This window comes from Callithrix jacchus, chromosome 10 (genome assembly GCF_049354715.1).
Source record: "Callithrix jacchus isolate 240 chromosome 10, calJac240_pri, whole genome shotgun sequence".
Lineage (NCBI taxonomy): Eukaryota > Metazoa > Chordata > Mammalia > Primates > Cebidae > Callithrix > Callithrix jacchus.
Window position 1 is genome coordinate 99,544,396 of NC_133511.1, and position 22,309 is coordinate 99,566,704.

The 22,309-nt window shown below is 50.3% G+C and overlaps 1 protein-coding gene across 2 annotated transcripts in view; it reads right to left on the reverse strand.

Moving 5' to 3' along the window:
* The window catches only part of ABTB2 (ankyrin repeat and BTB domain containing 2), a 206,790-nt gene that overhangs the window by 16,466 nt on the left and 168,015 nt on the right, over window positions 1-22,309 (reverse strand). For both annotated transcript variants that reach the window (XM_054240748.2, XM_009007907.4), the window contains 2 exons: window positions 4,495-4,647; window positions 2,969-3,134 (listed from right to left, as the gene is read on the reverse strand). In XM_054240748.2, the coding sequence (XP_054096723.1) occupies window positions 2,969-3,134; window positions 4,495-4,647 (319 nt within the window). The remainder of the gene's footprint in view (window positions 1-2,968; window positions 3,135-4,494; window positions 4,648-22,309) is intronic.

The window sequence follows — 22,309 nt, forward strand, 5'->3', positions numbered from 1 at the left end:
GCAGTGCTGCCAGGCACGGGGCAAAGGCCTCCTCTGCCATGGGGAGCTGTAAACTTGGTACAAGTTATCTGCCCTCTCTGTGCCTCAATTTCTTCGTCGGTAAATGAGTAATGACAGCAGTATCTTATCTCCCTCAAAGGGTTGTTGCAGTGTGGATTAATATGTATAAAGTGCTTAGTTCAGAGTGAGCTTACCTTGATTAAGAACCACCTAATTAAAATACCAACAATACTCTGACGGCTACTATGCCATAGAGTCTCATAGTCGCCATCCCAGGCCTGTGCGTGAAAATCACCATGCCCGTGATTAGCATGCAGCCTCTCCCTCCATCATTGAAATATCCCATTCTCCCCATTTTACAGCTGAGGAGCAGAGAAGGGGAATTAACTGCCCAAAGTCACACAACTAGTGAGGCTGAACATGGGGCAGGACCCAGGCCTCCATAAGCTGTGAAGCCCGTGCTTTGCGACGTCTCACGAGACAGTAGAGGAGGTGTTTGACTTCAGCGTCTTGTGCTCCTAAGCAGTCCAGAGCGATCCTGCAAGCTGAGTCCCGCTGTCTCCCTGGGTTAGGTGGGCAGGTGGCGGACTGCCTCCCTGGCTGGGAATCCTGCTCTGTGGCTGGCAACAGCAAAGGCTGTGCGAGCTGTTTATTCCGTGGCTGGGTCCCAGCGGGTGTTTGCCTGGGGCCCGGTGATGTTATTTATTAGGATATTTGTGTGTAGACAAGATCTCCTTTCCTCATAAACCCTTGCCTAGTGCCCAGAGATAAAGCAATGGCCTGAGATTAATCATGGGGTGAGAGCACTGCTCTCCCCTAGATCATCCTGTAAATACTAAGGTTTTGGGAACAAACAGGATTGAGCACTTAGATGAAGGCCAGTGCCACAGAATAAAAATTTGGCTTCGTTTCACTCCCTGTGGACAGGCTTGACTTACTTTTTTCTCCACACATCTGTACACAGTTTAGACCAAGTGATGAGCCCTGTGAGGAGACACTGCTTTTTCCCGGGTCCCTGTCCCCACACACTCCAGGCATATAAAGAGGCAAATAAAACCAAGCTGGCTTGCAGATTTCAGGCATCAGATCATATCGACAGCAATACGACTAAAATAATCATCATATTGGCAACCAAAACCAGAATGAACATTTACCGAGCACCAACTCCGTGCTGGATGCAGAATTCCCCCTAACCCTATGTGGCAGGTGCTGCCATCCCCTATCTTACAGGGAAGGAAACTGAGGTGCCTCGGGGAGGCAGAGTAACTTGTTCAAGATGCTACAGCTCGGCTGGGTGCGGTGGCTCACACCTGTAATCCCAGCACTTTGGGAGGCCCAGGTGGGCAGATCACAAGGTCAGGAGATTGAGACCAGACTGGCCAATATGGTGAAATCCCGTCTCTACCAAAAATACAAAAAAATTAGCTGGGCGTGGTGGTGCACACCTGTAATCCCATCTACTCAGGAGGCTGAGGCAGGAGAATTGCTTGAACCTGGGAGGCGGAGGTGGCAGTGAGGTGAGATCATACCATTGCACTCCGGCCTGGGCGACAGAGTGAGACTCAACTCTCAAAAAAAAAAAAAAAAGATGCTACAGCTCTTACATGGCCAGTAAATCCTAGGTCTGGCTGAAGCTAAAGTCCACAGGCTTCTACACTTAGCTGCTGAAGAAGGAAGGCTCCACCAGGATGAAAGCTCCCACAGAGCCCTGGAACCTGTGTCGATGGAGAGGCCCGCATGAGACCCCACAGCAGCCTGCCACCTGCCGCTGCCCTCCGGAAGCCCAGCGCTGGGCCTGTGGTCCTTCCCCAGCCCCTGGCCCGGGTACACACCTTGACTGCCCCACCCCACGTTCTTTATGTCCGTTTCCCTGGAATGCCTTCCCCACTCCTCTCTGCACCATCCCCATTCTGCCCTCCCCCAGGCTTGGCTCAACTGCCTCCAGCAGGAACCCTCCCCTGGCAGCTCGTGCCATCCTTCAGAGGCCACTCTGGCCTCATGGTCTGCCTGGAGCTTCATCACAGGCCGCGCTGCGCCATCACCTCATCTGAGAACGCTGCCTTAACTCACCACTGTCATTTAACTCCCTCCACTCGACGTGGCCTCCCAAACCCCACAGGGCCCCTCTGCACACAGCAAGTGCTCTCAGCGCAGTGTCAAACACAGGATATTCCATAGTGGTTGAGAGGCTGGGTCCGGCTGCTCAGATTCTCCACCCAGCTCTGCCCCTTACTAGTTGTGTGACCTTAGGTAAAGCAATCTCTCTGTCCCTCAATTTCCTCATCGATACAATGGGGAAATAATAGTGCTACATCACAGGGCTGCTGTGAAGAGATTAGTTCATCTATGTGAAGCACTTAGAACAATGCCTCGAACACAGTAAATGCTATCTAGATGTTAGCTGTTTACAGCCAAAGTAAAAAGAAAAACAGATGCGAAAGTGAAAGCCTATCTAAAACTACATCACCTCCCGCAGCCCTACCCATTTTCATGCTTCATTTCAGTCCTCAGCACGTTCAGTCAGCATACCCTACATTTTACATGTCTGTGTTTCTTATTATCTGTCTACCCCACTAAAGTGTTAGCTCCATGAGGGCAAGGGTTTCTATGCCTGGGCAAGTAGTCAGCACACAACAGGCTGTAATACAGGGTGAGCGACTGTGTCCGTAGCTGGAGAGGAAGCTCACTCTCCTGGACTCATTCCTAGCCTTGCGCTGCCTAGAGCAGTGGCCTGCTGTCCAGCCAGGGAAGCAGAAGCCGCATGACAAAGGTTTTCCAAGGGAAACTGGAAGTCTCCAAGCTGACATTCCACTTGACCAGGCAGGGCAGGATTCAGGAGGTAGCCCACCTCTTCAAAGAGCAGAACTGAGCAAGTCTCAGGGTTAGGACCCAGGGCCGCCAATGCTGAGAGATGAGAATTTGCAACTCTGGTCCCCACGCCCGGCCTAGTGGAGCTCTCCAGACATACCTGGTCGTCCATAGTGTTAACCCCATCTGGCCCCAGGGCCTCGATGGCTTGGTTGATGAGGTCTGTCCTTCCACAATTGAGCATGCGGAAACCCAGGTCCTGGTTGAATTTTTCAGTAGCTGCTCGGGCATCCATCCTCCGGAAGGAACTGAAACAGTGTTCAGGTCTGCCCAGAAGAGACCCAAAGGTGTGTGTGACTTACATGTGGAGTGAGGATGAGGATGGGTGGGGAGAAGGACCAGGGAGTTATGATCAGATCAGCAATGACTGTCCGCATCATGTTCTGTGACATGAAGAGCACATATTTCTACTTTTCTATAAATACATTTTAAAAAGTGCCCTGGGGCCGGGTACAATAGCTCACACCTATAATTCCAGCACTTTAGGAGGCCAAGGCGGGTGAATCACTTGAGGTCAGGAGTTTAAGACCAGCCTGGCCAACATGGTGAAACTCCATCTTTATTCAGAATAGAAAAATTAGCCAGGTGTAGTGGTCCATGCCTATAATCCTATCTACTCAGGAAGCTGAGGCAGGAGAATCAATTGAACCCAGGAGGCGGAGGTTGCAGTGAGCTGAGATCGCACCACTGCACTCCAGCCTGGGCTCATGCTTGTAATCCCAGCACTTTGGGAAGCCAAGGCGGGTGGATCACCTGAGGTCAGGAGTTCAAGACCAGCCTGGCCAACATGGTGAAACCCCATCTCTACTAAAAATACAAAATCACCTGGGCATGGTGGTGTACACCTGTAATTCCAGCTAAGACTGAGGCAAGAGAATCGCTTAAACCTGGGAGGCAGAGGTTACGGTGAGCCAAGATCACGCCATTGCACTCCAGCCTGGGCAACAGAACAAAACTCCATCTCAAAAAACAAAACAAAACAAAAGAAAAAAGGCTCTCACAGGCCAAGGATGGCCAGGGAAGCTTCTCTAGAAAAGCTCCTCAGCAAACAAGTCTACTATGAGAGGCACTTAGGGAAGGAAATTAGGAGCATAGGCTTGGAGGCTGTATGGACCTGGGTTCAAATTTGGACACGGTAAAGTGCTAGCTGAGTATCTGTGGGCAAGCTACTGTTCCTATCTGACCCTCAGCTTCTTCATCTGTAAGATGGGCATGATCACCTCTTCTCTGCACTTGTCACGAGGACTAAGATAATACACATAAAGAAGGGCTCACAGCACCTACACCCAGGAAGGGTCCATGTGGTGTCAATTACAGGAACAGAGGAAAGAGCGGGCCCACTTCTGCCCCTCAGCCCCCAATTATCCCAAAGAGTCAGATGTGTGTCTCCTCTATGCAGCAGACCAGCGGCTGCAGGAGATGTTGCTGGGCAGCAGCCAAGGTCTGGAGTAGATCTGTTCCCATACTCAGGCTTGGCCTTTGCAGAGAATACCCTTAGAGTAGCTTGAATGCTCTGCAGCCCCTGCTCTCTGACCCCTTCCAGCCACCTGGGGAAGAAGGAACACAGGGGAGCTGCTAGGGGCGGGACATGGATGTCAGGGACCCTCCCTCCTCCCGGGTTCCTACTTGAGCTGCCGAGGTTCACAGTCCAGACCAGGCAGCAGCAGCCGGGCCGCCTGGCGGATGTCACCGCTGTCCACGGTGAGGCTGCGGCGGTGCTCTGCATAGGTGATGGCCACACGCATCCATTCCATGAGGGGCGGCAGCAGCATGAAGGGCCTGCGGGGCAGTAGAGAGAGGGTCAGGATGGGGGTGGGGTCCCTGCAGGGCAGCAGAGAGGGTCAGGCCTGGGGGGTTGCTCCCTGAACGGGGACCCCTTAAGCACACACATGCTCACAGGTGGCCACCAAGGCTGGTCACCCCTTGCAGGGAACCTCTCCTTCTGCTTACAGAGACCCTGATTGTACCTGCAATGCACAGATGGAGTTTCCATCATGGGGCATTAGCAGAACCTGAGGGCCCTCAGGTGGCCCAGGGAAGGGGGGTTTCCCAGTGTGTGGAATTGGGGACCCTTGTCCCCTCCAGAGTTCATTTGGGGTCCCCAAGTGTTCCTCTCTGCAGAGGGGAAAGGCTGCACAGCTGAGAGTCTCACAGACCCAGATCCAAACCCAGAGCTGCCACCAGCAGTGTCACGTCACAGTCCCCTCTGACCAGCGCACCTGAGCCTGTTTCTCCATCCACAGTATGTGTGTAATACCTCCTCATCGAGGCTGTCACAAGGCCAAATGGGACGACGCATATCACGCTGCCAAGCAGCATTCATGACCACTCCTTCCTTATCTGGTACCTAGGCCAAGTTGGGCCGACACCGCTTCCTGTGCCAGGCCAGGGTTGTCCCCAGGTTCTGCTCAGAGAAGAGTAGTGGCCTCAAGTCCCACAGGGAGGAATGGTCCCAGCAGCTGGAGTATCACTAAGAGCCCACGAGGGCAGGAAGAGGTGGGGGCAAGCTCAGAGCTGCAAACTCCAGAGGCACCATGCACAGCCCGGCTCTGTGCCACCAGGGGACGCCACATGCACAGCCTGTGTGGGTTCCTGACTGCGGCTCAGGCCACGCCCACCCCTGCCCCTGGCCACCAACTCTGATTCAGCCAGGGAGGCGGGTCTCTACCAGTCTGGGACGCGTTTCTGTCCTCGGCCAGCTCTGGCAAAGCTCCTGAAGCACCTCAGGAGACCACTTCGCCATCCAAAAGACCTCCCCGCCTCTGAGGAGCCTGGACGGCAGCCTGTGGCTTCGTGACTCCATGGACACCCACCTGCTCTGCCCAGAATGGACGGAGCTCTTCCCCACTCAGTCACAGGAGCAAGATAGCCCTGGGGCCCTGTGCCTCCTCCCTCATGCTGTTCTCTCTGATGAGAAAGCCCAAAAGTCAGCCTCCCGGCTCCTGCCTGTTCCCAGCCCCTCCTGATGCCACTCTTGTCCTTTCTTTTAAACTAAGCCAGGGAGTGGGGCAGACAGCCAGGGGCAGACAGCCAGGCCTCCAGCCATCCCAACTCCCTCAGGGCTCTTGGAACTTCCCGCCTGTGCTGTCACTTCAGTCTCTCCCCTTGACACACAGCTAAGTGCTCCCGCCCGGAAAAAGTTCCAGAGAACTTCCAGAGAACTCTCCTCAGCTATGAAGGAAGCCACTTCCAGGGAGTCAGCCAGGATTGCCCTCGGAACCTCTATCTCAGGTCTCCAAAAGCTCAAGTCATCTCCTGAGTTCCAAAAGTTTCTCTCCTCGAGGGCAAAGAATGCTTTTATTTCAAACACTAGCAAACAAAATCAAATGCTCCTTGACTTAGGATGGGTTTATATCCCAGTAAACCCATTGTAAGTTGAAAATATCCTAAGTGGAAATGCATTTAATACACCTCACCTACCAAACAGCCTGTCTTAAACATGCTCAGAACACCTATATTAGCCTATAGTTAGGCAAGATTATCTAACCCAAAGTCTATTTTATAATAAGGTTGAACATCAATGTAATTTACTGAATGCTGTACTGAACGTGAAACACAATGTTCACTGAAGCCAAGTGTGGTGGCACATGCCTATAGTCCCAGCTACTTGAGAGGCAGGGGCAGGAAGATCGCTTGAGCCCAGGAGCTGGAGGCTACAGTAAACTATGATCGCACCACTCCACTGCAGCCTGGGAGACAGAGCAAGACACTGTCTCCAAAAAAAAAACAAAGGCTGGGCTCATCCCTGTAATCCCAGGACTTTGGGAGGCAGAGGTGGGTGGATCATGAAGTCGGGAGATTGAAACCATCCTGGTCAACATGGTGAAACCCTGTCTCTACTAAAAATACAAAAAATTAGCCGGGTGTGGTGGCACATGCCTGTAATCCCAGCTACTTGGGAGGCTGAGGCACGAGAATCGCTCAAACCCAGGAGGTGGAGGTTGCAGTGAGCCGAGATTGCACCAGATCTGGGTGACAGAATAAGACTCCATCTCCAAAAATAAAATAAAAGATTATTAGAGGAAAGTTTTGCCGAGTGATTAAAAGTATGGGTGAAATGAACATCAGTAACTTACTGTAATGTACCCAGGTTTTCAGTTATGGACCAAGTCATGTTTCTGCCCAGAAAAGAATGGTGTATAATTTTCAAGAGCCTAGTGTTGACTCATTAGAGTAGTAGCTGCAATTCTATGGGGGAATTTGTGTAGTCCAGGAAGAAACAACAACCCATTCATGAATTATCCCTCTGTTTACAAGAGTTCTCTTAAACATAAATGTCCAGTTCCCCCCAAGTATTTTTAGATTTCACATTTTTTTTTTTTGTTGTTTTTGAGATGGAGTCCCACTCTGTTGCCCAGGCTGGAGGGCAGTGGCACAATCCTGGCTCACTGCAACCTCTGCCTCCTGGGTTCAAGCAATTCTCCTGCCTCAGACTTCTGAGTAGCTGGAACTGCAGGTGCACACTGCCATGCCCAACTAATTTTCTGTTTTTCAGTAGAGACAGGGTTTATTGTGTTGCCCAGGCTGGTTCCGAACTCCTGAGCTCAGGCAATCTGCCCACCATGGCCTCCCAGAGTGCTGGGATTACAGGCATGAGCTACTGCACCCGGCCCACAATTCTTATATTACAAGGCTGGAAGGCAAGCTTAGAGACATGCTTCTATGTCTCAGTCCTTCTGATTGCAGGAAAAGCCTTTATTTAAACCGTCAGCATTGGAGACTGAAGTGTAAACAAAAAGATACTCCGTGGATTTGCCAGCCATCCTTCCCTATTGTGGCCAACAGCCAAGACAGCCCCGTGTGTGGCTACCAGATCTCTAAGAGGGCATCTCCCAGTTGCACTAGGGGAAATCCAAGAGGGAATTCGGGAAATCATGAAGTCTAATCACGTGGCATTTTGGCTTATTCCCCTGCTTTATGCTCCTTAGAATGCAGCACTTGGAAAATGCAGTAGTGATGATTCTGGTGGGTGTACACTGGGGATTGGCTCCTTCAGCTCTCACTTTCTATCTTGGCTGGAGAGATGGAAAGTTAAAAACTGCATTTCCTTTACCAACAGGCGTGGTGGCTCATGCCTGTAATCTCAGCATTTTGGGAGGCTGAGGTGGGTGGATCATCTGAAGTCAGGAGTTCGAGACCAGCCTGACCAACATGGAGAAACCCTGTCTCTACAAAAAATACAGAATTAGCCAGGCGTGGTAGTGCATGTCTGTAATCCCACCTATTTGGGAGGCTGAAGCAGGAAAATCGCTTGAACTTGGGAGGAGGAGGTTGCGGTGAGCTGAGATGTTGCCATTGCACTCCCGTCTGGGTAACAAGAGAAAAACTCTGTTTAAAAACAAAAAAACAAAAAGAAAAACCCTGCATTTCCCAGACTCCTTTGCAGCTGGGATTCTGGATGCAAATTAGGTTTTATCATTAAGACATGCTGCATGAGAGTTGGTAAATGAATGGGAGGCAGAGGCCATCTTTGTGTGCACATTGTCTGTTTTTGCTAGCAAACCAGGTCATGAAAACATCAGGTCTTCTTTTCCTATAGAACATTCTAGTCCAGTTTCCACCTACCTGAGCCTTGAGAGGCAGTGATAGTGACAGTGAAATGATGAAAGCAATAGCAAAGACTTTTTTTTCTTTTAAGAAAACCTCTCGCCTCAGCCTCCCAAATAGCTGTGACCACAGACATGCACCACCATGCCTGGCTAATTTTTTATATTTTTAGAAGAGATGGGGTTTCACCATGTTTCCCAGGCTGGTCTTGAACTCCTAAGCTCAAGTGATCTGCCAGCCTCGGCCCTCCAAAATGCTGGGATTACAGGCATGAGCCACTGTGCCCCTTGATTCCAGCTTTACTCCTGAATTGCAGCTCCAGAGGTGCTGTTCAGACTCAATTCTGGGGGCTGTCTCAGAGGAAGCAGCTCGCCTGATGGGCAAGCTCATCATTCCTGGATGCTCAGCCTACACCCTGCTCCATGAGCTCTTCCGATGATTCTGTGAACGCCCAATTCCCTACATTAAATCATCTCTTGCTCAAAATACCTACAATGCTTTCTGCTTCCTGAATTAAAAACTGATTAATACTTTCAATATAGAGAAATCTAGATGAGCCCTCTATCTCTTGGGAGGTGGCTAGTGCCACATTTATAAATAAGGCTGTGCCAGCCCCCAAACTGACCTCTTCAGGCCTTTCTCCTTGGCCCACCCACCTCCCCTGCCTGGAATCTATGGGAAGGTAAAAATGAGAAGAAATTCATGGACTTTCTCAGGAACATGCCTCCCATGGGCTGTAGGTTCCAGGCTACTGTTTCCTTCTTGTTAATTCCATGGAGTCTGCTGGGCAGGCTGAGATGAGCTGGACATGCCTGTCTGGCCATTCTGGAAAACCCCTCTAAAAACTCCCATCTGCAACAGCATGGCTATGTCAGAACTCCAGGGTGAAAGGGCCCGAAGGAGCAAGACTGAGAATGACCAGCGTGCATGCCGTCCTCCATGTCCCAAAGAGGTTCTTATTTCCTGCTTGTTGCCTTTCCCATCATAGGCTGAGCTTGGCCGCTCCATGCCCAAATGCAGATATCTGCAGGGCCAGAACCAGGAGATTGTGTTGGGGCTGAAAAAGCTCGCTTTGTTCAGCCTTTCTGCTGCTAAATTTTTCCTTAGCCGGATCTGATAACTCAGAATAGTGGTTTTCTATTTTTTCCCCTGGTTTCAGGACTCTATACATACCCTTAAAAATTGGTTGGGCATGGCGGCTCACACTTGGAATCCCAGTACTTCGGAAGGCTAAGGCGGGCAGATCACTTGAGGTCAGGAGTTTGAGACCAGCCTGACCAACGTGACAAAACCCCATCTCTACTAAAAATGCAAAACTTTGCTTGAGGTAGTGGGGCACACCTGTAGTCCCAGCTACTCAGGAGGCTGAGGCATGAGAATTGCTTGAACCCAGGAGGTAGAGGTTGTAGTGAGCAAAGATTATGCCACTGCACCCCAGCCTGGGTGACAGAGCGAAACTCCATCTCAAAAAAAAAAAAAAACTACTGAGGACCTCAAAGAGCTTTTGTTTATGTGTGTTATTCTACAGATATTGGTTGTCTCAGAATCTAAAACTGAGAAAAGATTAAACACAGGAACACACAAGCTCATGTCCCATTTGCCATCAGAGTGATGACATCATGATGTCACACAGCTTCTGGAAAAGTCCCCTGGATACTTGTGAGAAAACAAGAATAAAAAGGCAAATAACTTCTTGTTATGAAAATAGTTTTGGCCCTATGGACTCCTGGCAAGAGTTTCTGGGACCTCAGGGGTCCCTGGACCACACTTTGAGGACTGCTACTGTGGAAGACCACAGCTAATCACTAGAACCACACTGCTTGGAGCTGGCAGGCAGCACTGGCACGGGGCTGGCATCCACCCCTGGTGGCACACAGTCTGGCGCATCCTAGAGTAGTGTATGGCTCGCATCATGCTCCTGGCCCAGAGATCCGAGGGTTCTAGAACCCTTCCCTGTGGCACCCTCGCTGGGAGAAAGTTCTAGTTTCTTTGATACAACTGGACTCTCTCTGTAACCTTGGGCAGATCATCCTCCTCTGTGGGCCATATTCTCTATTAAAGAAGATACGGCCAAAGTTTGTGGTTTTTAACTCTTTTCATTGTAAGAGCCCTTTTGCTTTTATTTCACAGACTCCATATGACAGTAGCTATACCTACTGCATGGTGACCAAGAGCATGGACTCCCGAGGGAGGTGGCCTGGGTTGGAATCCAGTGTATTCCCAATGAGTTTGGCTGTGTGGTTCTGTGCAAGTTACTTCCCCTCTCCCAGTCTCAGCTGTTCCATCAGCAAAATGGGTATAAACAAGAGGACCACCTCACAAAACAGCTGGAAGCATGTATGTAAAATACTTAGCACGGTATTTGGAACATGGTAACTTCTCCATAAATGTTAACGATTATTACTAGTTTAGTGTCTGTTAACAGAAAATATATAATAGCAAAAAGGGCTATAGGAATCTAGTTCTATTAAATGCCTCAGCTCCAGCCTTCTGAAAGTCCAGCCAACTTTTTGCCCTCCCCTCATAGCAAGTATAAACATGTAAAGTCTGCAAAAGCCTGCCGGCAGGCTGCCCACCACCCACTCCATCCCAGCTCATAAAACAGAGAAAACAAATGCAACCACTATGTCGAGTGTGAGCTGGAAACTGTTTCTGGCAGTGCAGCCTCTTGGCCTTGGCAGTGAAAAAACTCACACAGGGGAAGGGGCAACAGCAAAGAACACAGACCCAGAGGCCTTGGGTCATGAACATGTGTGGTGGGGAGGGTGGGTGGGCAGAGAATTACTTCAAGGGATCAGCAATCCCTGATCTGCCCTCAAGTACTGCAAACAGCCCGATGGCCTAACCTAAATACCATTACATACAGACATGCAGACAAATCCCAGAGAGGGACAAGGCTGCTTAAAAGGGTCACTAGCATGTGTCTTTGTATGCACAAAGGGGAGCACGTGAAATAGACCAATGGAAATGGGTCTTTTTATGCAAGGAGCATGGAAACTCCCTGACCAACTCCTCTCATTGCTAGAGGAGGAAAAGGAAACCCAGCGAGGTTCAGTGCCTCACTCAGGGTCACAGGGCCAGTTCAGCTGCAATAGGGACGCTAGACCCATGTGCCATAACCGTCTCTCATCTGTCTTTAAGTTAATCACACAGGTGAGCCTGGCTGTTCAATCCAAGGGTCTCCTAAGTCCGCTCAATGGCATCAGGACTCAGAAAGCGATTTTCACCCTTAAAAAAATGGCCAGGCACAGTGGCTCGTGCCAGTAATCCCAGCACTTTGGGAGGTGAGTGGATCATGAGGTCAGGAGATGGAGACCATCTGAGCTAACATGGTAAAACCTTGCCTCTACTAAAAATACAAAAAATTAGCCAGGTGTGGTGGTGAGCATCTGTAATCCCAGCCACTTGGGAGGCTGAGATAGGAGAATCGCTTGAACCCAAGAGGTGGAGGTTGCAGTGAGCCAAGATCACGCCACTGCACTCCAGCCTGGATGACAGAGCAAGACTGCATCCAAAAAAATAAAATTAAATTAAATTAAAAAAAAATTTTTTTAAATGAAAGAGAATAAACTTCTCAAGGCCTTGTTTTTGTTTGTTTGTTTTTGTTTTTTGAGACAGAGTCTCTCTCTGTCGCCAGGCTGGAGCACAGTGGCACAAGCTCGGCTCACTGCAACCTCCACCTCCGAGGTTCAAGTTATTCTACTACCTCAGCCTCCTGAGTAGCTGGGATTATAGACATGCACCAGCACCCCCAGCTAATTTTTGTATTTTTAGTAGAGACGGGGTTTCACCATGTTGGCCAGGATAGTCTCGATCTCTTGACCTCATGATCCGCCCGCCTCAGCTTTCCAAAGTGCTGGGATTACAGGCATGAGCCACCATGCCTGGCCAAGGCCTTAGTTTTAAGAGGTCTCTGCAGCCTGGGAAAAATTAAATAAATAAACCTCATTGCACTCAGCAAGCGTATGATTTATTGGGATGGCAGTCCTATAAGCGGTGTCTTAACATGGAACAGGAAACCCCTCCAGTTTCCAGCTGAAAGCAGGCTCTGTTCTTCCCCAGGGTGGGCAGGGGCCTCAGAGTGAGTCAGGTTGGCAGATGGAACATAGGCTTGTAACCAGAGTCCGCATGACCCAAGCCGGAGGCACAAGCCTCGGGTCTCTGTTCCCATCCTGGCAGGCCAAGTGCATGAGGACAGCAGGTTTGTGCCCTTTTCCACCCACCCAGGAGGAGCTAGACACGAGGACTCAGGCAGGCCCTGGACACACCCACCAGCTAAGAAGGGCCTCGAGACCAAGCCCAAGCTTAGCCCTGGGAAAGACAGGGCTGGTGCGAGCACACAATGCTCTGGGGCGCAGGCCTGGCTCCCAGGGCTGGGAGGTACACTATGCCGTAGGCTTGGTCCCAAGAGATCTCCCCATTGCCCTCTAAGCTGTGCCCTGCCCCGCCTGCAGGCACCCTGAGAGTCCAGGAAAGGACTGGCCAGAAATGACGATCAAGGGAGAGGGTGGCTCCAGTGGTTCCCATCTTCAGCCCTAAATTCTTCCACTAACTTTGCCCCATCTTCAGCGGGAGTCAGAGCCAAGCACTGGGGTTGAATGGGGGCACTTCCTCCTGGACTCACCCGGTTCATGGATGGGGCCATGAGACACACAGCTCTCACACCCTGTCTTGTCTGGGCAGGGGCTGGGGGTGCCAAGTGGCACCATCAGGAACTTGCAAAGATGCCAAGCTTTTCCTAAGCAAGTGTTGGCTCCACAAACAGACTTCTTTGGGAAGGTCAGGGCTGGCTCTGCAGTGCCAGCAATGAGGCCCTCACCATCACTTCCCCAAGATGTCCACACAGCCACCACTGCCTAAAACCAAGCCAGAACATCCAGGCAGGATAAAACCACACTGCCCCACTAAGTCAGATTCCACTCTCTGCACACAAGAAGCATTTCTAGTCCAGCTCACATCTTGGACTCATTATTTTTCTAGAATTGCTGGGTAAATCAGAATGGTTTGGTGTGGCTTGGAGGCAGAGTTGGGCATGGGTCCCTCTTCAGTGCCCCAGCCTCATCTCCTCAGCCAAGCTCCCTCAGAACCACAGCTGACCCCACTGCAGAATCGCCACTTAGCCCAGGTGACTTCTGCTTGAGGTGGGGCCTTGGGCTCTCTGTGGGGGAGAATACACTTTTCCTATTAAAACTCATCTGGTACAGATTAGAGGCACTAGATGAAGCTTGCCCAGACACACATAGGGACACAAATTTAGAGCTAATCAAGTCATGACTAGCTCTGGGTGATTTCTCTAGTCTCCTCCCAGGGGTCGCCCTTCAGGTCTCCATGGGAGCCCAAGGGTTCCTGTTAGCAGTGGGATGGGAGGTCCACTGTGTGACAATCAGGGCCTCCAGGAATAATAGAAAAATGCAAACAGCTGACATTTCCGGAGCGTTTACTAAGCAGCTGCCACAGTGCCCTGGACATCCAGTGACTCATCTCCTCCTCAGAGCCGCCTGATGTAGCAGGTGCTATTACTATTCCTGTTTTATACATGGGGAAACTGAGGACCAGAGAGGTGAGGTCACTTGCCCCATGTCATGCACGTGCCAAGGAACTGAGCTGGGAAATGAATCTGGGGAGTGTCCCTGAGTCTAAGCTTCTGAAGAGGACACTCCATAGCCACTCACGTTCCTCACCTGGCTCTGGCCTGTCTCCTGCATCTTAGGGATGATGAGTGTTAGGCACAACAACCATAGTTTGTCACACAAACTGGATGACTTTTTTTCCCTTTCTAGTCAGGGTCTCGCTCTGTCGCCCAGGCTGGAGTGCAGTGGCATAATCATGGCTCACCGTAGCCTCAACCTCCTTGGCTCAAGTGATTCTCCTGCCTCATCCTCCCAAGTAGCTGGGACTACAGGTGTGTGCCACCAGACCCAGCTAATTTTTGTGTTTCTTTGTAAAGCAGGGTTTCACTGTGTTGCCCAGGCTGGTCCTGAACTCCTGGACTCAAGCCATCTGCCTACCTTGGTGTTCTAAAGTGCTGGGATGGCAGGAGTGAGCAACCGTGCCCAGCTGGATGACTTTTGAGAGGGAAAAAGGTAGTTAGTGCCAGCCCTGGGACTACCCGGGGTAAACCAGAACTGGGCTGGGCAAATTGGAACATATGGTCACCGTACTGGCCTCGGCTAGAGAGACTGCCCGCGGTGGCCTGCTGTCTGCAGGCAGGGGGAGGTGCTCCTGCTCACCCCTTCTGAAGCAGGTCTCCTCTGCCCTCCAGCACTCAGCCCTAGCTTAGTGTTGGTGCAGCACATGCCCAGTTTGCAATTACTTGGTTGGTATGGTTTTGTACGGTCTCTCCTCTGGACTGTAACTTCTCTGAAGGCAGAGACTTTTTGCTCACTGATGTTTCCTCATCTCTTGGTGCAGAAACCTCCGTTAGAAACTCCATTTTTAAATGTATAAACACAAGGTGCATTTCTCACTTCTGAAGGCAAAGTCCTCCAGCTGCTAACATGGTTTCAGGGGCTGCTCTTCCTCCAGGAGCGTTTTATTTTATTTATTTATTTTTGAGATGGAGTCTCACTCTGTTGCCCAGGCTGGAGTGCAGTGGTGCGATCTCAGCTCATTGCAACCTCCGCCTCCCAGGTTCAAGTGATTCTCCTGCCTCAGCCTCCCCAGTAGCTGGGACTACAGGCAACCGCCACCACAGCCTGCTAATTTTTGTATTTTTGGTAGAGACAGGGTTTCACCATGTTGGCCAGGATGGTCTTGATCTCTTGACCTTGTGATCTGCCTGCCTCAGCTTCCCAAAGTGCTGGAATTACAGGTGTGAGCCAACATGCCCGGGGCCTTATTTTATTTTTTTAAGAAAACAAAAACAAAAGACAGTGGGGGCTTCCTCTGTTGCCCAGGCTGGAGTGCAGTGGCGTGATCACGTGACCACAGCCTCAACCTGCTTGCTGGGCTTAAGTGACCGTCCCACGTGAGCCACCACATCTGGGTAACTTTTAAAAAGTATTTTTTTGTAGAGACAAGGTCTCACTATGTTGCACAGGCTGGTCTCGAGCTCCTGAGCTCAAGAGATCTTCCACCTCAGCCTCCTGAAATGCTGGGATTACAGGCATGAGCCACCGCACCCAGCCTCCAGAACTGTTCATGAAGGGCTCCAGAGCACTCTCAAAAATGGGGGAGCTGCTTTGTCTTTCATTTCTAGAAGCTTCAGTTGGCCTGGGTATTGGCAAACAGTTCTTTTCAGAAAAAAAAAAAAAGGAAATAATTCCCCAGTAAAAAGACAGCCATTTCACAGGAGACTGTTCCAAATGCAACAACTTCCTAGGGGAAGCCCAGGGCCAAGGCGGCTTCTGGGAAGGCACCTAGATGTAGGGATGGAGCTGTCACCAGGAAAAGGAAAAGGCCACTATGGTTCTGCAGATGTCACCATGTCTGGGCCTCAGTGGAGGGTACACAGCCATCTGTCCTTGGGAACCGGGCCTGGTTCCAAAGCAGCATCTCATGTGGGTGAGTTGGTACAGATTCCAGTGGAGACTGCACGCGGGCCTCCACCCCTCCATGCTTTCCCACACAGCAGGGAGGGCTCCTAGCCCGGCAAGGGCCAGGCCGCCTGCCCTGTTTCTCAGGCCAGAACTCCCCAGCACAAGGGCAGGCAGCTGGTCCAGCAGGCCCGGGCCTCAGTGCTTCCCACACCCTGGGTGGCAGGTGTGAAAGCGGCATCTCTGCACCTTGCTGGGGAGCAGCTCTGGGCCTACCAGCCATGCCCCATCCATGGGGCTCACTGCAGCCATGTGCCAGGGACCAGCTTTCTTCTCCCATGTGCAGCGTTTGTGGTGGCTCACCAGAGACCACGAGCTTTTACACCATATGGAAGCCAGACAGGCGAGGACCTTCAACCTGCTCAAACATACCTCCCTCCCGAGGGCACCTGCCACCACCCATTGGCCTCTCCCAAGAAGGCAGACCTGGGAGGACCCTGAGGTTTATCCCATCTGCTGGGCTGCAGGCCAGGGATGGGGGACTTTTGTTTAGGTCCTTGGGATGGGTAATCCTATTTGGATTCAGCTAAGTGTAATCACACAGCACTCACTTTCCCCAACTCTCAGAGTTTAAGGCAGAAAGATGACCCATTCAGACTGTCAGGTGAAGAATTTCTAGAAACTTCTAGGAAGAAACAGAGGCATGAGGGCTCTTGAACCCTGATATGAGGGTGAAATTCTTGACTGGCAAGCAGTGTTTTGACCTGTGCTATTGATGGGATGGGGGTCATGGAGGGGTGGTGCACTCCAGCCCAGCCAGAGACAGAGAAAGAGACGGTGCCAGCTCCGAGGATGGGGCCTGACCCTGCTTTGTGCATCCACATCCCAAGGGCAGCTGCAGGGAAGACTGGCACTGGCTTCCAAGCAGCAAAGCCACCTTGCTGAGATGCACTGAGTGAAATGGCCGTCTTTTTACTGGTATGCAGGTGGGTGTGAGGCCATGTTGCATACGTGACCTCTAAAACAGCCACCCTGCAAGGGAGATGTACTTATTAGTCCACATTTTACAAATGCAGAAACAGACTTTGAGAGGCTAGGAAAGGACACATGTCCAAGGTGACACAGCTAGCCAGTGGTGATCAATCTGGCTCTAAAAAGAAACCCAGCCATTCTGAGTGGTCACTGGAGGCTGGGGTAGGATGGCGGGGAGAGGTGGGTCAACAGGTATGAAGTTACAGTTAGATTGGAAAAATAAGTCCTGGTATTCCCTTACACAGCGTGACGACTATAGTAATTAACAGTGTGTTTCAAGACAGTTGGAAAAGAGGATCTTGAAAGTTACCACCAGTAAGCAGTGATGGAGGTTTGAGGCGATGGACATGCTAAGGACCCTGATTTGATCATTATATAACATATATATGTATTTAACCATCATACTGTACCACATAAACATTTATCATTATTATGTGTCAATTATAAACACAACAAAGAACTCCAAATCACCCCAGGGGTCTTTCAGGATACCAAATTGCAGGCATAAAATGCTCTGAGCCCTGGTGGGTATCCAAAATGGGCCTCATTTAACAAGTCCTCTGTGATGTGGTCTTCCTGTCTACCTTATCTTCTTTGACTTTTCTTTTTTGTGATATGGGGTGTTGCCGGGGTGTTGCTCTGTCGCCCGGGCTGAGGGCAGTGGTGAGATCATACAGCTCACAGCAGTCTCCAACTCCTGGGCTCAAGCCATTCTCCCATTCAGCCTCCTGAGTAGCTAGGACTACAGACGTGCATCACCATGCCCAGCTCATTTTTATTCTTATTTTTGTAGAGACGGGGTCTCACTATTTTGCTCAGGCTTGTCTTGAACTCCTAGCCTAAAGTGATCCTCCCACCTCGGCCTCCCAAAGTGCTAGGATTACAGATGTGAGCCTCTTATCTTTATCACTCACCTGCCTCCCAGCTACTGTCAGGGCTGAGTTAAGATGGAATTAAAAGCAGGGACTAAAGGAGGGAGGCATGTATGAGGAGAGAAAACATGCATTTTGAGAAGATTTTTTTTTTCTGAATTAAATTCAAACTCTGCTGAAGAGAAGATAAGATTTTTAAAGTCACTAATGTTTTTGGAAAGCTGGAAGGAGGTGTGATGGAGGAAGGCTTGCTGTGGGGCCCCCGGCACTGGTCTGCCCTAACTCCAGCTTTTGCTCTCACAGCCTCATCAGACCCTGAGCTCAGCCAGGAACAGGAGGCTGGGCCCCAGGGCCTCAAGGGGTGCACCCTAGGCCCCTTGAGAGTCCTTTCCCCGCAAATCTGCAAATATTAAAGCAGCGAAAGTGGGGAGGGGCAAGTCACAGACAGCTGTCTGGCGGCTGGTCTTGCAAGAGGACAGAAATCCCAAGAGCTGCCTGGCAGGCAAGTGAGAGCAAGCCAGGAACCAGCCCGGCTCAGCTCCAGAGACCGTCCAGTCTCTGTCCTCCCCCCATCCTGAGGGTCTGAACACTCTCCAGCTTCGCCTCGGAAGCAGGCTTCTTTAAGAAAGCAAAACCAATTCCCTTTAGGGTTGGGAATTCCCTGCCTTGAGAATCCTGGCAAGACTGCAGACAAAGGGGATTGTTGCTGCCCATGTTACAAAAACACTCCAAATGAATGAAGCTCCCTGGGCCGGCCGGCAGTTCCCAGTCTTCTTTTCTATGAGGGCAGGAGGGTCCAACAATAGGACAGGAAGTCCCAGGCAACCGCCAGCCCTGGGGGGTGCTTGTCAGAGGCTGCGCCAGGATTCTGTCCTGTCTCCATCCCTGTTATGTGGCACTGACACTTCCTGCCCTGAATCCCTGGCTCGCTCCTTCTTGGATGCTGAGCAGACGCCCACCCTCAGGCTGGCCTCCCAAAGCCGGCCAATGCAATCCTGCTGAGAAAGAGGCCCCATGTAGCTGAGAGCAAGCTGGCCACTCTGCTCTGGGAAAAGGAGGTGCTGAGTGAGATCCCCGGCTCTGGGACCTCACCCTCTCCCTCCTGGGAGGGGAAGGGATTTACCACTCTGAGCAATGTGAATTCACTATATTATCATTATTATTACTATTATTTGAGACAGAGTTTCGCTCTTGTCACCCAGGCTGGTGTGCAATGGCGCCATCTCAGCTTACTGCAACCTCTGCCTCTCAAGTTCAAGCAATTCTCTTGCCTCAGCCTCCCAAGTAGCTGGGATTACAGGTGCCTGCCACCACGCCCAGCTAATTTTTGTATTTTTAGTAGATATGGACCACGTTGGCCAGGCTGGTCTCAAACTCCTGACTTCAGGTGATCCACCTGACTTGGCCTTCCAAAGGCTGGGATTACAGGTGTGAGCCACTGTGCCCGGCCCACTGCATTATTATTGACACAATTGACCTCCATGCCTGAGCTCAGATCTGTCTCTTACCAGCTGTGATGGTGCCCATGCCTTGGACCCCCTCAGGGCCTCAGTCTGCTTGCTATAAATGGGAGTGTCATGGCTTCCCCCAAGAGCTACTGTAAGGACCTGTTAGAGAGCTGTGTGCTAAACATGCTCTGTAAACGGTAAAGCTTTGTCTAGACACTTCCAGCCCATGTAAAGATGGATCAGGTCTCTCCCAAGCTAAACCCTCAGCAACCATGGCCAGTCGCTCACAGGCACTTTGGCTAAACCAGCAGGCGTGGAGCCAGGGACACCACCAGCTTTCAGCTTTAAAGCGTGATGATAGTCGGTTTTGTCTTTGATCCTACAGGTAAATGAAATCTTTTTTGTTTGTTTATTTGTTTTTTGATACTGAGTCTTACTCTGTCGCCCATGCTGGAGTGAAATGGCAAGGTCTCAGCTCACTGCAATCTCCATCTCCCAGGTTCAACCGATTCTCCCAGCTCAGCTTCCTGAGTAGCTGGGATTACAGGTGTGTGCCACCACGCTGGGCTAATTTTTTGTAGTTTTAGTAGAGATGGGGTTTTACCATGTTGGTCAGGCTGTTCTCTAACTCCTCCCCTCGTGATCCACCTGCCTCAGCCTCCCAAAGTGCTGGGATTATAGGCATGAGCCACCATGCCTGGCCATGAAATCCAGTTTGTAGGGTTCTTTGAAATCCTTGGGTGGTAGGTTGTGATAAGGCTAAACTGTCCAAAATGGTCCTCATTTAACAAGTCCTCTGTGATGTCATCTTCCTGCCCAACTTCTTTGCTGTGTGTGTGCGTGTGCATGTGTGTGTGAGATGGGGTGTTGCTCTGTCACCCAGGCTGAGTGCAGTGGTGAGATCATAGCTCACAGCAGTCTTGAACTCCTGGGCTCAAGCAATTCTCCCACTCAGCCTCCTGAGTAGCTAGGACTACAGGTGTCCTCTAATTTTTATTTTTGTAGAGATGGGGTCTCACTATTTTGTCCAGGCTTGTCTTGAACTCCTAAAGTGATCCTCCCACCTCAGCTTCCCAAAATGCTAGGATTACAGGTGTGAGCCTCTCATCTTTATCACTCAACCCTGGCTCCCAGCTACTGTCAGGGCTAAGTTAAAATCGAAATAAGAGCAGGGACTGAAGGAGAAAGATGTATGAGAAGGAGAGAAAACATGCATTTTGAGAAGATATGATTTGTTTTTTTTGACATGGAGTTTTGCCCTTGTCCAGGCTGGAGTGCAGTGGGGCGATCTTGGCTCAGCGCAAATTCCACCTCCCAGGTTCCAGTGATTCTCCTGCCTCAGCCTCCTGAGTAGCTGGGATTACAGGTGTGTGCCATCATGCCCCACTAATTTTGTATTTTTAGTAGAGACGGAGTCTCTCCATGTTGGTCAGGCTAGTCTTGAACTCCTGACCTCAGGCGATCCTCCTGCTTCGGCCTCCCAGAGTGCTGGGATTACAGGCGTGAGCCACCGCACCCAGCTGAGAAGATATGACTTTTAAAGTCACTAATGTTTTTGGATTGTTTGTTCATTGAAGAAAACTTGGTCCTTAGTTGTCACACAGGTTTATAGTGACAGTGGTTATACCGATAATGGCGGCTGCCATACACAGACACCTGATTCTCTGCCACATCCTTAACAGCTACCGTATTTGACCCTCACAAAACCTTCTGGAAGTACTTCAAGTCATTTTCTATTTCAAGCTAGGGAAACTGAGACTTGGCAAATCACATAACTTGCCCAAAGTCACACAGTAGCAAATGGCAGAGCAGGGACCCCATATCATGGCCTTTTTAACTCCAAAGAACCCAACTAGTAGGCTCTACCACCTGTTTCATTAACTTAACAAAATATTTAACCACCTACTATATATGCTTAGGACTGTGCTTGATGACACGGCAGGAACAGGGCAGGTGGAGGGCACTTACATTCTGGAGGGGTGGGGAGGGAACAGACATGAGCAAGGTGACTTCAGACAGAGGCAGGTGCTCTGAAGGAAATAAAATGAGGGTACAGTGAGGGGGGCTCCTGGGGGTGGAGGGGGAGCTCCCCATGTGCACCCTAGACTGTAACCAAGTCATTTCAGAGGTGAGTGGATATGCCAGCCTGGGGAATATATGGAAACAAGTACTTAATTCACTCAATAGCTATTCTTATTTCATTTACTTCCATTTTGGGTAAACAGATGGAAATTTAATGCACAAAACGGGGAGAGGAAAAGAGAGAAAAGAGCTTAACATTGCAAATCTTGAAACGGTATTTAAGGAACTCAGAAGTCAGTAACATAAAGCCACCATTGCCATCATCTCTATTATTTGATAAGAAAACACTTTCGCAAGCTGAGCAAAAGATTAACGAGCCCACTTCTTTAGACTGAACGCACAGCCTATTTGTGGGCACACCCTCTTTATGTAAAGTGCTGTCTGAGGGAAACAGCCTCCCTTCCACATCTGGAAGGGAACAAAGAGGCACCTCAATGTGGCACCTCACTCGTGTCAGGGGCATTTCCCCAGAACCTGGGAGCCACCCTAGGAAGCAGGCACAGCTCAGATCTCCACCTTACACAGGAGGAAACGGAGACTCTGATAGGTAAGGTGATTTGCTTGGATCATCGAGCCAGAGGAAAAGAGCTGGGGTTTGATCCTTATCCCACAGCCACTCGGAGGATGTACTTCTTTCTCCACTGGGAAACCATGACCTATAGCTTGATCTTGAAGCATTTGCCTAGACAAATAATGACCAGTGATGACTTAAAAAACCAAATGTAGGTCTGAGTGTAGTGTTTTTCACAACTAGTTAATCACAACCAGTTACAGATTTCCTTGTTCCTTCTTCACTTCCAGTGTTTCACTTGACTAGCAAAAGAAAAAACAAACAATAGGCACACACACACACAAACACACACACAATACAAATGCTTTGCATTGTGGCTCACGCCTATAATCCCAGCACTTTGGGAGGCTGAGGTGGGCAGATCCCTTGACCCCAGGAATTCAAGACCAGTCTGGGTGACACGGCGAAACCCCA